Source organism: Polypterus senegalus, unplaced genomic scaffold (assembly GCF_016835505.1).
Source record: "Polypterus senegalus isolate Bchr_013 unplaced genomic scaffold, ASM1683550v1 scaffold_5170, whole genome shotgun sequence".
In the NCBI taxonomy this organism is placed as follows: Eukaryota; Metazoa; Chordata; class Cladistia; order Polypteriformes; family Polypteridae; genus Polypterus; species Polypterus senegalus.
In genome coordinates this window covers 5,841-20,917 of record NW_024385037.1, presented here as the reverse complement: position 1 = coordinate 20,917, position 15,077 = coordinate 5,841, and the positions used below count along the sequence as shown (strand labels likewise).

At 44.8% G+C, this 15,077-nt stretch overlaps 1 protein-coding gene across 1 annotated transcript; it reads left to right on the top strand.

Moving 5' to 3' along the window:
* Positions 1–330: 330 nt before the first annotated feature.
* On the top strand, positions 331–12,364 carry LOC120522224 (transcription factor HIVEP2-like). Its single transcript, XM_039743296.1, has 2 exons — positions 331–5,920; positions 12,189–12,364. Exons 1-2 carry the CDS (start codon positions 794–796, stop codon positions 12,345–12,347), a joined length of 5,286 nt encoding a protein of 1,761 aa, XP_039599230.1. The 5' UTR covers positions 331–793; the 3' UTR covers positions 12,348–12,364.
* Positions 12,365–15,077: the final 2,713 nt, after the last annotated feature.

Sequence of the window (15,077 nt, the reverse complement as noted above, 5' to 3'; positions counted from 1 at the left end):
CAGTTGTGTCTCTTTTCTTCTGCTCTAATCTGCTTGGGTCTATCCTTTCCCTGACCAGACCATGTCAGGTCCATTTCAGTCATACAGCTATGTTTAGTTTTATCATTCCGATTTAGAAATGATAGGTAATGAAACAGATGTGTCCCTCAGTTTTTTGGTTGGAAAGTGGAATATCTAGAGAAACTCATGTGGACAGAGTCAGAAAATGAAACGTGCACACGGACTGTTAGCAGAATACTAATCAAATCCAGAGACCACACTAACGTCTGCACAAGTGTACTATCTGAATGCTTGAGATCTCTTTTTAGGAACGCAGACTAACATTGATTTTTGTTCTCTTCGTTTCTTTTCCAGAGCTCATCCAGATGTAAAGCCACCAAGAAAGGTGGAGTCATTATCAAAAAGCTTTTGACACTGGGATCGTAGCCGATATCCGCAATGACAGTAACGCAACCAAAGGAATGAATTGCACACTCAATGATTCAGCTGCTCACCATGTTTCACTGAGAAAACGATCTCCTGTCGCGAACAGTCAACTAAGCATGAGAAGAACATAAAAACCTTAAGGTGCTACAGGGAGAAGAGTTAGCCGTGGCCCAGCAAAAGGGAAGTTTGAGAATAGTGAACGCGAAGAAATGTCTTCTGGGCAAAGGCGCGGCGGACACAGAGGGTGAGAGTGTCTGGAGTTTAATACCCACCCACGTGGGCGCCAACCGGCATGTACGTTACAGCTTTGCTAATCTAACAATCCCTTGCCTGCTCAAATCCAGAAGTAAAAACAGCAACAGAGAAAATGGAACCGATTAAACCTGCTGCGGGACAAAAAAGTACAAAGCAGCCACGAGAGAAGAGTATGCTGCAGAGGAAATGGGGCTCCGAGCCTTCAGCAGGTACAAAGAGAAGCACTTTTGCCGATCAGGAACTGAAAAGGCACTCGCATCGCGACACCATTGTTCAAAGCAGCAGTGGCAGCTCCACTGGATCTTACAGTCCTGGCAAACTGCAGATGTCAACTGCAGTAGGCCAGCCGCCTCAGGAAAACCAGTACCCACAGCATTTCCCAAGTCCTTATTCATACCAGATGGCTCATCCCTTTTCACAACAATCCATACCACAGAGATTTCTGCACAACACCAAGCCCCAGAGAGGCCCTGACATCAGTGCCTGGCCGTTTGCGAGTAAGCTTCAGTCAACTGCCTCAGAAGACTTGTTGTCCGTGCACTCCCGGGGTCATGGAGGGGTCTTCTCCCGGAGGAAATCTCCAAGTTTAGCTGCTGCTTATAGCCAGTATTCACAAGCAGGGATGGAACCAGCGGAAGAGATGCACAAGAAAGAGCAAAAGCCGAAAAAGCCTGGTAAATACATCTGTCACTATTGTGGGAGGGCATGTGCTAAACCCAGTGTCTTGAAGAAACACATTCGGTCCCACACCGGGGAACGTCCATACCCGTGTATTCCATGCGGCTTTTCTTTTAAAACAAAAAGCAACTTATATAAACACCGGAAATCCCATGCCCATGCTATTAAAGCAGGTCTGGTTCCTTTCTCGGACCTCGCGACTAGTCGTTCGGACATGGACCAGCCGTCTTCTGTCGGAGAAGCAGAAGTGCATTCGGACGGCGAGCAGAGTACGGACACCGATGAAGAGATAGCTTTAGGTTCCGAAGGTTCTGTGTTTTTGGACAAGAGCAGCCCCGTACCGCAGATTTCTTTATTGTCTGACAAAAAACCCCTGGAGAAAGGAAGTGATCTGACTGGTATGGATCCACCAGGGGACCTGGCCATAACCCCCATGAAAGTGCCTATCCTAATCGTCCCAAAAAGCGGAATTCAGCCAGTGAACGAGTGTCCCCCCTTTACAGAAACTGAAACGTCCAAGAGCGCTGCTCTTGCCTACCGTGTGGATGACTCTCACACCATCAAACAAAGACTGGCATTAAGACTGAATGAGAAGAAGGGAAGTGATTCGGAGCCCATGCTAAATCTCCTAAGTCCGCACAGCAAAGGTAGCACAGACTCTGGTTACTTTTCCCGTTCCGAAAGCGCCGATCAACAGATCAGTCCCCCAAACACAAATGCGAAATCCTACGAGGAGATCATTTTTGGGAAGTACTACAGGCTGAATCCTCGGAGCGCGGTAACTGGGATGGTGAGCCAGGATTCCAGTGCGGTGGACATTAAAGAAAAACCAGGAGTTTTGCCCATGATTGCCTCCAAATTTGGCATAACAAAGATAATTGATGAGCACATATCACAGCTCATGACAGGTCCAGAAGCATTGGGGGACCACCGGAAGCTGAACACCACCAAGATGACAATATTTTCTGATAGTTCTGATAGTTCCCACTTGTTAACAAGCCATGACTCCAAACAGTATCCAGCAGGTTCTTGCCAAACTAATACAGGTCTGTTGGAAGCCTTGCCAGATTCTGGGCCGCTTATAAGGAGCAACTCCATGCCTACGCAGTCGGCACCCAGCCTTAGTGTTCCACAAGGCCTGAGAGGAAGCCACTCGTTTGATGAACGGATGACGTCTGATGACGTCTTTTACCCTGGCACTACTGGCGTGTCTCATCGGACCATGCTAAGGCGACAAGCTGCTTTCGAGCTGTCATCAGCGCATGAGGGCCACGTGGACTCTGACAGCTATAGCAGCCACTCGAAAAGCATTGCAAGGGGTAAGCTGTGTGAACTCGGTCAAGTGATGCCGGAAGGCAAAATGTTAAATGTGGACAGGAGCCTGTACGAATGTGAGATGTGCGAAACAAGTTGTCGAAGATGGGAAGATTTTGAAAATCATAAAAGGTTTTCCTGTCCGGAGTTGCGTGGATCGTTTTGTGCTTTCAACCTGAACCCTAGTGTCGAGTCTTACTCAGATTATGTCCTCCAGACACAGCTCCTTCAGCAAAGGCAAGCCACGGAGACTGCAACACGCAAACGGAGGAAGGAAAAAAGCGTTGGGGATGATGAGGATCCCCCGAGCCAATATGGTACAGAAGTTCGGGCTCCTGCAGAAATGCTGGTATCAGGGGATTACGACCCCAAATTAAAAGGTGAAAACTTTGAAGCTGCTACATCTAATATGACTGCTGATGACGTTCTGCTGGTGACCGACTCAGAGAAAATGACCGAAAACAGAAGGGCAGCCGGTAATGTTATTTCGGTCATTCAGCACACCAATTCGTTAAGCAGACCCAACTCTTTTGAAAAGTCAGAATCAATTGAGCTTCTCTCCTACCAAGACAAGCTGGTTAGTCAACACTCCGAACAGTCGGATTCAGAAACTACAGAGGATGTGCAAACTGAAACCACTTCTTGGGCTGAAAGTATGGAGCGCCAGAAGACCGAAGGCAGGCAAAGCGCACTGCCACCAAATCACCAGCAATATCATATGCCACACAGGCTGGTGCGCCAACCCAATATCCAAGTGCCTGAAATCCGGGTGACAGAGGAGCCTGACAAGCCAGAGAAAGAATTGGAGGTCCCGGCGAAGGAACCGGAGAAACCTGTCGAGGAGTTTCAGTGGCCACAAAGAAGTGAGACTCTTTCCCAGCTGCCAGCCGAAAAGCTGCCCCCCAAAAAGAAACGCCTGCGTCTGGCTGAAATTGAGCATTCCTCAGGGGAATCCAGTTTCGAGTCTACCTGCACCAGCCTCTCCAGGAGTCCTAGCCAAGAAAGTAATCTGTCCCACAGCTCCAGCTTCTCCATGTCCTTTGACAGGGATGAAAACATGAAGTCCGTTTCCCCAACCAAGCAAGATGAGCTTGGCAAGCCATCAGAGTTCCTTACGGTGCCGGGCAGTGCGCATTCCCTGTCTATTCCAAGTCAGCACCAGCAGAGGGAGATGCGGCGTTCTTCTTCGGAGCAAGCACCTTGTCCGCTGCCGATCGAAATCCCAGAAATCCGCAGCAAGTCATTTGACTATGGCAGCCTCTCGCCCGCCTCCACCCAAGCCGATCCTTACGTTAATTCGGTTAAGGAGAGGAAGAGATGTTTCCTTGTCCGACAAGCCTCCTTAAGCGTTTATCCTGAAACGGGGGCACAAGAGCAAAGCCCAGAGCAAGCTGCCAAGCAGGATCACGTCGAGCAGCTACAGGTTGGCCACTATCCACCATACAATGTTTGGCATGGCTCCTCTTCATCGGGTCTTCAGAGCATTCCGTTTGGAGATTCGAGTAAATGCAAGCGAAGTCTGCAGTACCATGGGGTAGCCGAGGAACCTCAACAGGAAGGCCACTCCTCGGTTCCAAAGGTGTCTTATAACCCTGGGCAGATCACACCAGAAAACGATGGGCAACCGCACGAGCATTCGGGCAGAGAAGTTATGCAGTATTCATCCTTTCATGCCAGCAGCAGTCAATCCCCTTTCCCTGTTCTCCCTATTCAGCAAGCCTTATTCTGGCAATCCCACCACGGGTCTTCTCCAAGGCATCTACAGCAGCATCTTGCCTTCCAAGCTCAACATCTACAGAAATTGCATATCAGACCACCTAACCTGTCATTGGTCCACCAGAAAGGCCATTCATCTCACCAGCTGCAGCAAATCCATGAGCAACCAGATGCAAAGGCCCTGGAGAGCCTTTGTGACCACAGTTTCCAGTATGTATCTAGAGCCTCCTCCCAGAACACCGGGCACATCTCGTCGCAGACGTACACAACGAGCGGAGTCTTGCTGCAGCAGGTTCAGCCGGTCTTTGCCACTCAGAACATTGGCGGCTCTCAGCCCTCACTCCCTGGTATGTTAGTTCCCGTCCGGATTCAGACTCACGTGCCATCTTACAGTAGTGTCATGTACACCAGTGTTTCTCAGATCATTGTCTCCCATTCGCAGAGCACAAGTTCAGCTACGGTGCTATGCAAAGTGAGTGATAATATTTCCCAGGGCACTTTTTCTACTTCGAGTGCAATGCAAGGGATAGGGTTTAACTTATCTCACATACTGGGCCATCATGGAGGACTGCTACGATATCCACTCTGGAAAGTTCCTCAGCCGCTAACGAGCCGACTGGAAGCAGGAATTCCTTTGTGTCTGACATCCGGAAGCATCACGGTTACCGATGCTTCATCTAGTATCGGTGGAAGCAAACGCATGCTGTCACCCGCGAGCAGCCTAGAGCTTTTCATGGAAACTAAGCAGCAAAAACGTGTCAAGGAGGAGAAGATGTACGGGCAGATTGTTGAGGAACTCAGCGCCGTGGAGCTCAGCAATTCGGGCGTAACAAAAGACCACTCCAAATATCAGAAGCCCGAAGCTGGAAGGCGTGAGGGCTCGGGTGCACTCAAGGAAGGAATGGTCAGTTCTTCTTCGTTAGATTTTGCTGAAAACAAAGCACTTTCCCCCAAACCAGTGTCCCATCCTGACGACAGTAGTGATAACGTGTCTCTGCTGCAAAAAACGCTAGTCAAAAGTAGCAGCGGGAGAGATTCACCAGAAGAGCTGGAAGTTGACGAAGCCACACCGGAGACCGGCGCAAGTCCCCGGTCTTTTCTCTCAGCAAGTAGCACTCAGGAAGACCTCCAAATGCAACAGACTAGCAAGGTCCCAGTTAACATGCTGGTCCATCTGGCGGCCAATCAGGGGGGAGCAGCAGTTGGAGGTACAATTTTGCTCACCGACGTTGCTGATGTCCAACAGCTCTTTCAGTTTCCTAGTCTTCGAACAACCACAAGTGTCAGCTGGTGCTTCCTCAATTATACAAAGCCAAACCACTCCCAGACCACTCCAGTTTCTTCTGTGTATGCCTCGTGGTGCATCAGTTCCTACAATCCCAATCCTCCTAGTCTTAGTACAAAGGCTTCTTTGGCCCTTTTGAGGTCAAGACAGAGGAAGAATACGGAGACCTACACTATGGCTGCTTTTTACAGACCTGGGAGTGGCAAACTGGTGTCTTCGCTCTCCTGGAAACAGAAGTTTGACCAGGTAGGAAAAGCAGAACTTAGCTCAGTGATATCATATCTTGCATGAGTTGGAAAAATTTGAATGGTTATTTTCGTTTGAATTTATTAAAAGCATATAACATTCCATATAATCAAGTCAAACTTAACAAAACTAAATTCAGTTCAACCCCCAGCCATGAGAAAAAGAGGAACGCCAACAGCCCGACCGAAACTGTTAAAAGTAGTAATGAGAGAAAGGAGCCTTTCTCCGCAGTATAAGTGCTTATTCTAAAATGTTATTGATCAGATCCTGCCGGGTTTTGAAGAAGTTCTGCACAGATCCTCTAAGTGAGAATTTGATTTGTTTTCCAATTTCATATAGTATATAACATCAGTTACCCACTGCCTTCCAGTTGAGCAAGACAAGTCTACATGCTAATAGCGAAGTAAAGGCAATTACAGTTTGTTTGTCCTTCTCCGCTTTAAGCCCACCTGTGAGCCCTCCAAACACAGCTATTAATGTGTTAGGAGGGATAGTGACACCAAGGCTGTCTGATAGGCATTTAAAAAGTTTGGTCCAGAATGATGTTAATTTGATGCTCGTCCAAAACACGTGGCCTAGTGAGGCTGGAGCTCGATTGCAGTGTTCACAGGTTGAATCTCGCCCTGGAAACATTTTGGACGATTTCAAACGAGACAGATGTGCTCGATAAAAGATTTTACGTTGAATAATTGAAGGCTTTGCACATATGGAGCTCCAGTGAATTCTGTGCGTGGCTGCCTTTCACTCCGTTTCTGAAATGTTGAGTGAGAGATCCCTTTCCCACTGTGCTCTGGGATCTTTAAAAGAAAGGGACTTGAAAATGTTTTTATATATTTTAGAAATGCTGTCCGAGTCCTCAAGACTGATCAATATCTCTTCTGGAATAGAAATAGGTGGGAGATGAGGAAAACTGGACAGACTTTGTTTAGCAAAGTTTCTAATTTGGAGAGAGTGGATAAATCATGTTGATGGGAGATTAAATTTGGAATATACCGTATTTTTCGCCCCATTTTCGCCGAAAAGTGGGTGGAAATGTCTGTGTGTCTTATAGAGCAAATATTGCGTTGCAGGCCGTGATGTGTATTACCTGACCTGACTCAGATGATGACGAGGGTTCTACATCGGGGAAAGAATGCATGTTGCACTTAAGCCGTCGCTGTAATTTGTATATGTGCACGGGAAGCTCTGCAGTCTACTTGTGACTTTACGCTGTAGGAAGTAAGTAAATAAATCAAGGTAAATAACATTCGATCTGGCATTTATATACAAAGTACAGTGATGGCAACTTCGACCTGCAGCTATAGACTCTTCAGTACGCGAGTGACTCTCCACGCTAGTGTTTAGATCTGGACAGTGCATGTGCCCAAAAAAGAAATCTGACTGCATTCTCGCACCATTGCTCATGTACTGAAGTGTCAGCATACACTTTTCATGGCATTGTACGTGTATTTTTTGAGCATGTCTGTGTCGATCAAACACAGGAAGCTCTGCAGTCTACTTGTGACTTTATGCTGTAGGAAGTAAGTAAATAAATCAAGGTAAATAACATTTGATCTGGCTTTTATATAAGTAACATATAAATGTTAATGTTTTGGTCACATGCACCGTCCAGATCTAAACACTAACGTGGAGAGTCGCTCACGTACTGGAGAGTCCATAGCTGCAGGTAGAAGCTGCCAGAAGCAATGCCTTAGATGGAACTGAAGATAGTATCATATACACTTAGGTCCATAAATATTTGGACAGAGACAACTTTTTTCTCATTTTGGTTCTGTACATCACCACAATGAATTTTAAATGAAACAACTCAGATGCAGTTGAAGTGCAGACTTTCAGCTTTAATTCAGTGGGTTGAACAAAACGATTGCATAAAAATGTGAGGCAACTAAAGCATTTTTTAACACAATCCCTTCATTTCAGGGGCTCAAAAGTAATTGGACAAATTAAATAACTGGAACTAAAATGTTCATTTCTAATACTTGGTTGAAAACCCTTTGCTGGCAATGCCAGCCTGAAGTCTTGAACTCCTGGACATCACCAGATGCTGGGTTTCCTCCTTTTTAATGCTCTGCCAGGCCTTTACTTTCAGTTGCTGTTTGTTTGTGGGCCTTTCTGTCTGAAGTTTAGTCTTCAACAAGTGAAATGCCTGCTCAATTGGGTTAAGATCAGGTGACTGACTTGGCCATTCAAGAATTTTCCACTTCTTTGCTTTAATAAACTCCTGGGTTGCTTTGGCTGTATGTTTTGGGTCATTGTCCATCTGTATCATGAAACGCCACCCAATCAATTTGACGTCATTTAGCTGGATTTGAGCAGACAGTATGTCTCTGAACACCTCAGAATTCATTCGGCTGCTTCTGTCCTGTGTCACGTCATCAATAAACACTAGTGTCCCAGTGCCACTGGCAGCCATGCACGCCCAAGCCATCACACTGCCTGACTCCACCGTGTTTTACAGATGATGTGGTATGCTTTGGATAATGAGCTGTTCCACGCCTTCTCCATACTTTTTTCTTGCCATCATTCTGGTAGAGGTTGATCTTGGTTTCATCTGTCCAAAGAATGTTTTTCCAGAACTGTGCTGGCTTTTTTAGATGTTCTTTAGCAAAGTCCAATCTAGCCTTTCTATTCTTGAGGCTTATGAGTGGTTTGCACCTTGCAGTGCACCCTCTGTGTTTACTTTCATGCAGTCTTCTCTTTATGGTAGACTTGGATATCGATACACCGACCAAGCCCTGGAGAGTGTTGTTCACTTGGTTGGCTGTTGTGAAGGGGTTTCTCTTCACCATGGAAATGATTCTCGATCATCTACCACTGTTGTCTTCTGTGGACGTCCAGGTCTTTTTGCGTTGCTGAGTTCACCAGTGCTTGCTTTCTTTCTCAGGATGTACCAAACTGTAGATTTTGCCACTCGTAATATTGTAGCAATTTCTGGATGGGTTTTTTCTGTTTTCGCAGCTTAAGGATGGCTTCTTTCACCTGCATGGAGAGCTCCTTTGACCGCATGTTGTCTGTTCACAGCAAAATCTTCCACATGCAAGCACCACACCTCAAATCAACTCCAGGCCTTTTATCTGCTTAACTGATAATGACGTAACGATGGACTTGAACACACCTGCCCATGAAATAGCCTTTGAGTCAATTGTCCAATTACTTTTGAGCCCCTGAAATGAAGGGATTGTGTTAAAAAATGCTTTAGTTGCCTCACATTTTTATGCAATTGTTTTGTTCAACCCACTGAATTAAAGCTGAAAGTCTGCACTTTAACTGCATCTGAGTTGTTTCATTTAAAATTCATTGTGGTGATGTACAGAACCAAAATGAGAAAAAAAGTTGTCTCTGTCCAAATATTTATGGACCTCACTGTATGAAGATAGTGAAGAAAGTGATTTCAGTGATTGTGAGCAACTGAGCTTCATAAATTCTGACACGAGCGATGAGGAGTTCCTGGGGTCTCCAGAAAACTAGAAGAGCGCTTGAACCTTAAAGTCTCTCCTCATTTGTTAATGACAGTGATGATGGTTCCTAATACCGCTGTTGACATTACACGGTTGAAATATTATTCTGCTATATTTTAATAAATATTTTAGTACATCATTTGGTTCAGAATATTTTTTTCTTGTTTTCCTCCTCTAAACCTAGGTGCGTCTTATGGAGCAAAAAATACGGTAATTGTTCATAGGATGCAAAGACATTTTTATACAAATCTCTAAATGATTTAATCCCATTCATTTTCCAAATATTAAAAACCGTGTAGGTTCGAGAGGGTGGAAAAAGGTGGTTATCACGTGGAAGTGCCACAGATGAAATATTGTGGGACAAATGGATTGTTAGGATATTGACGATAATTTGTATTTACTGGGGTACAAAGCAAAGAATATAAAGAAGTGCTGCAGGACTTCATTTCTATTGCAGACCAAGCTGCATGTGTGTGTGTTCATTTGTGTCAATGTCCAGATTTTTATAGCTTGTATGTTTTGCCGCCCAGTAATATGTGATTTAGGTCATTGTAGAGATGCTTTTTGAATGCGTGGAATTTTTGAATTCCAAATAATGTTCATGATTGATGAACGTTTTGTGAATTTGATTTACCAAAGGAATCCTGGTTGTTGCGGTGGTTAGCGCTGCTGCCTAATTGTCTACAGTATATAGTATTTACATAAATGCAAGTAGCAAAATAAACGTGGTAAATGTAGCATCGCAGTTACTGCTGGCTGCAGGTGCTCTGCCGTATCATTAAAAAGTGGTCCTTAATTTGAAACTTTTAGACCTGTGTTTTACAACCTTTTTTTTTCCTGTGGTGGCACACTTTTTATAACCAAGAACATCCCAAAGTACGCCACTCTTTTATTATTCACAAACACGGGATATTTCATACATGTCCTCAGCAGTCCAAAGGGACCGGACTACGGTAGAAGCCGGGAAAAAAAGCAGCTCAGATATCAGGGGTCGCAGATGTGACACTTAGTGAGCACTTTGGTGGCATCTCCTAGCTGCCTTCCCCTCTGAGGCGACTCCTATCCCCACTATCCACCAGCTCTGTAAGACTCTCTGGTGACCATACACCAAGGCAGATGGACTCAAGCAGCCTAAGGACGCATCCACAGTGCTCTAAATGCTATGTCTGCAACATAGTGATCACAGAGTTGCTTTAACACCACCAGCTTTTTCAGGTAGTCCTATTCCCCCTATGACAGGTTTTGACCACCTGCAGAGCTGGTCTCTCTCAGGTTCAGACACAAGTGCGCTACACTGTTTGAAGAACACTGTTTTAGACAATTGTCATTGCCTTCTTGTTTCATTGGTTAAACACAATGTGACAAGAAGCTGCCTTTCTGCAATCCTCTCATTGGAAATCTTGTGGTTGCCACCCCGGTTTTCGAGTACCATGAGGTTAATGATGGATGGAAGAATTTGTACTTCATAATTTTATCACTGGTAATCAGAGTTGCGTTTTTATTCACTATTCTGCATATTTTGCGCTCACCTCTATATATGTAAAATCCAACGTCTGTATGTCTGTCCGCTTTTCACGAGAGAACTACTTAATGGATTTAGATCGGGGTTTTTTTTTTCTATAATTTGCTTGATTTTGCGACTTCTCTCATCATGCTAAGTCACATAGTTCGGTTGTGTTACCGATTTATTCGTGCGAATCCGAGAGACAGCCTGCAGGCCGAGGGAAGAGGGAGGTGGGGCCCTCCTCACTTACGTGCCAGCCTCTGTTCAAGTCGCTCTACCTCTCGCCACGTGTTGGAGCGTACCTTGCCTCCGCTTAGCTAGCGATACCTGTTTGTTCAGCAGACATTACCATCTAGAGATTGTTAAGGAGTGACATATGACGGTTTTGAGAGAGAGATCAGAGCTATGTGTGTTTTAGAGGGTACCTGGTGATTGCCAGAGATATCACAGCCACGTGCTCTTCTCCCCATGCGGAGGACGCTCTCCCGTCAGAACTGAACACGATCAGGTACAATGCCAACGTTTGACACTGGAGTGTACCAAACAGAGATACCTTGCCAACCATTTTTGGCAAAGAGATCACAGCTACGTTCTCGGCCCTGATAGCAAAACCAAAACTTTTGTATATCAAGTAGCCCTCAGATATGAAAGCTATCAATATAAACTCTTCTCAATACAAATTATCACATATTTTGTAATTTTTTAATTAATTGTTTCACTAACGGACTATACGGACTGAGACGCGGGGGACAATTAGTTTTATATAATTATAGATTTTTGAGGTCATAGAATTTTATTCTGACATTGTTTTCTTGCTGGAATGTTGTTTTCAGATAGTTATAGATTTCTTGGGTTTCATTGAGCAGCTTCTGTTACTCAGATGGAATAAAAAGTCCGCGCCTTTTACTTCCTAGGCATCCGAGGTTCCGGATAATTCAAAAGAAATCTCTGGGCGGTGGTTGATTTTTGCTCATTTATACTGTTAAAGACCCTTTTCTTTGGCTTCAGTTGATTTTTAGGTTTTAAAGAAAGGTAAAAACTTTCTTAACAGTTTTTTTGCTTGTATTTCTTAATGTTTTTTCTCCCGCTCACCTCCATTATTCTAAATTTGCTCCTTTTTTTGGCTAACCATAATGGTTTGGCCAGAAGATTTTAATGATTCTAGTATAGAATGACCATTTCCATTGTCCTGGTGTCATTTGGCATATGATCAGCTATTTTAGGTGGAATCACCTGAGATATTTGAAGACAACAAAAATGCTGGCAGATACACATTGGTGGAAAGCCCTTTGTTTCTTCTTGCCAGGTGAAACCAGAGCTGACACAACTGGAAGTGACGAAGTTTGAAAAGAAAGCGAAGCCTACTGCAGCGAGGGAGCGAGAAAAAGGGGAACATCTCGGGGAGAAAGACATATCAGGAAAGCCAGCAGAGCCCACTCGAATAAAAATCTTTGAAGGGGGGTAAGTGTTTGGTTTTTATTTATTTACTTACTTACACCTGCACCAATCCGACAAAAGGAAAGAAGTCATCATGTCCTTAAATCTAACGTACATGCTTTACTTAGCCTGAACAGCAGGATGCTGTTACATTGCATGTGCAACAAAAGGGAGAACGTGTTTGCTTTCAGTTAATCCGTAGTAATGACGAAGGACAAGAGGGAGTAAGGTGAATAAGGTGTTGGGGACCAGCTGTTACTCCGTTTATTAAGGACTTAAGATTCGGGAGGAGAAAACAAAAGTTCCAAGTGAATTATTGGGGACGTCACTGCAGCGCTCCTTGTTCTCTGGTTCAGAATGAACATCAACTTCGAGCAACACGGCACTTTAAATAGCCTTCCGGGTAGAAGAGGTAGGATCTTGGGGGTGGGGACGGCAGGTGGGCTGGAAGTGATGTCAGTGGGCTTCATCTTAGAGACGCTGTTCGCGATTGCATTTCTCCCAGTGTTGTCGCTTGTGTCCTTAACTCCCTAATGCTGTGTGGAGGCTTCTGACTTGCTCACCTGTGCACCGTTTACTGTGCATGCTTTGTCTCTTTTTTTATTATTTCCGATTTCCTTTTCAAATTCGGCTTCTACCTTGAAGTCCTGACTATATTTGCATATCCTTTTTTATTCCATTTGTGTACAATAGCTTCTGTCCGTTCTTCTTCTTCTTTCGTCTGTTCCCATTAGGGGTTGGCACAGCGGATCATCGTCTTCCATATCTTTCTGTCCTCTGCATCTTGTTCTGTTACCCCCATCACCTGCATGTCCTCTCTCCATAAACCTTAGGCCTTCCTCTGTTCCTCTTGCCTGGCAGCTCTATCCTTAGCACCCTTCTCCCAATATACCCAGCATCTCTCCTCTGCACGTGGCCAAACCAACGCAATCTCGCCTCTCTGACTTTGTCTCCCAACCGTCCCACCTGAGCTGACCCTCTAATGTCCTCATTTTTAATCCTGTCCATCCTCGTCACACCCAATGTAAATCTTAGCATCTTTAACTCTGCCACCTCCAGCTCTGTCTCCTGCTTTCTGGTCAGTGCCACCGTCTCCAGCCCATATAACATAGCTGGTCTCACTACCGTCCTGTAGACCTTCCCTGTCATTCTTGCTGATACCCATCTGTCACTTGAGATATTAGAATTTTAGCAGTATGGCAAACTTATCAATCATAGTTCCACTTTTAAATGTAAAATATTTTGGCTGCTTCTGTTAGGGGTCGCCACAGCAGATCATCTTTTTTCCATATCTGCCTGTCCTCGTCATCTTGCTCTGTCACCCCCATCACCTGCATGTCCTCTCTCACCCCATCCATAAACCTCCTCTTAGGCCTTCCTCTGTTCCTCTTGCCTGGCAGCTCTGTCCTTAATATCCTTCTCCCAATATACCCAGCATCTCTCCTCTGCACACATCCAAACCAACGCAATCTCGCCTCTGACTTTGTCTCTTAACCGTCCAAGAAAAAACACTCAAAAAACTCTAGTAGGGAAAAAATGGAAGAAACCTTGGGAAATGCAGCTTAAAGGTAGGTTTGACATGCAGTGAGGGGGTAAATACAACACAATACACAGAACAGAACACAAGTAATCCTCAGTACAATATAATAGTGGAATAGGAATATTACAAGTACAGAGCAGAATTTAACAGTAGATGATATCACAGAATAGGATTTTCTATAAGAAAGGAACCAGCAATGGTGGGGCCGTGACTGTTTTCACAGCTGTCCACCACTGTTTTGCTGCATTGCCAATGTTGCCAGTGCTCAGCCCATGCGTAGGGACAAAGAAAAAAAAAAAAAATCAGGAGTGGTCTCCCCACTAGACTCTCTCGTATATTCAGATACGGGGATGGATATTTGAGGAGTTAACCAAAAGACAATGGTTATATTTTTATATTATGTACATTAAAGAACCAACAACAACAAATCAAATGAATATACTGAATAATTATTATTAAAGTAAAGTTGAATTAATCGGACTGCGTAGCTGCCTGAATAAAAGGTGAAGTATCTCTTCCGGGCAGTGGAAATTGCCCAAAAGTTGGTAGAAATTTACGTTTTGTACTTAACATTGGTATGTAAAATTTGGTTAACCTAAGTGAAAGTGCACTCAAGTTATCATGTTTACACACACACACACACACAATTCAAAAAATGGTATTTTCGGATGCTGGGAGATCTAAAACATCGAGATTCATCAAAATCTCGACATCGAATTTTTGGATGATTTGAGATCAGCGGTCGCAGGTGTGGCACTTAGTGAGCACTTTGGTGGCCCCTCCCTGCTGCTCTGTGCCTTTACCCGCCCTTCTTTCCACACTGCCCACCAGCTCTGTGAGACTCGCTAGCGACTTCACATCCTGGCAGATGGACTCTAGCAGCCAGGAGACACATCTGAAGTGCACTAAGTGCTGTTTCTGCAACATAGCAATCGTGGAGTTGCTCTAATGCCAGCTTCTCCAGGTAGTTCTGTCCCCCTCAGACAGATCTCGACTACCTCTGTATTTTGTCCCTCTCGGGTTCAGACCCAGTTGTGCTGCACTCTTATTTCTGTGGCACACCTGGGCAGCTCTCACGGCGCACCTCTGTGCTGCGACACACTGGTTGATAAACGCTGGCCTAGATGCTTGGGTAAGCAGATGCCTCGGGCACCGAGATTAAGTGAAATATTAGTTTAGACAACAAGATTAAACCTGCTCGAACACTCGGTGACGGAT

Bases quoted from the DNA above. Each gene is read 5' to 3' on its own strand.
- LOC120522224 (XM_039743296.1), top strand. From the start codon at position 794: ATGGAACCGATTAAACCTGCTGCGGGACAAAAAAGTACAAAGCAGCCA. The intron at 5,921-12,188 runs GTAGGAAAAGCA...TCTTCTTGCCAG, and splicing joins GGAAACAGAAGTTTGACCAG to GTGAAACCAGAGCTGACACA.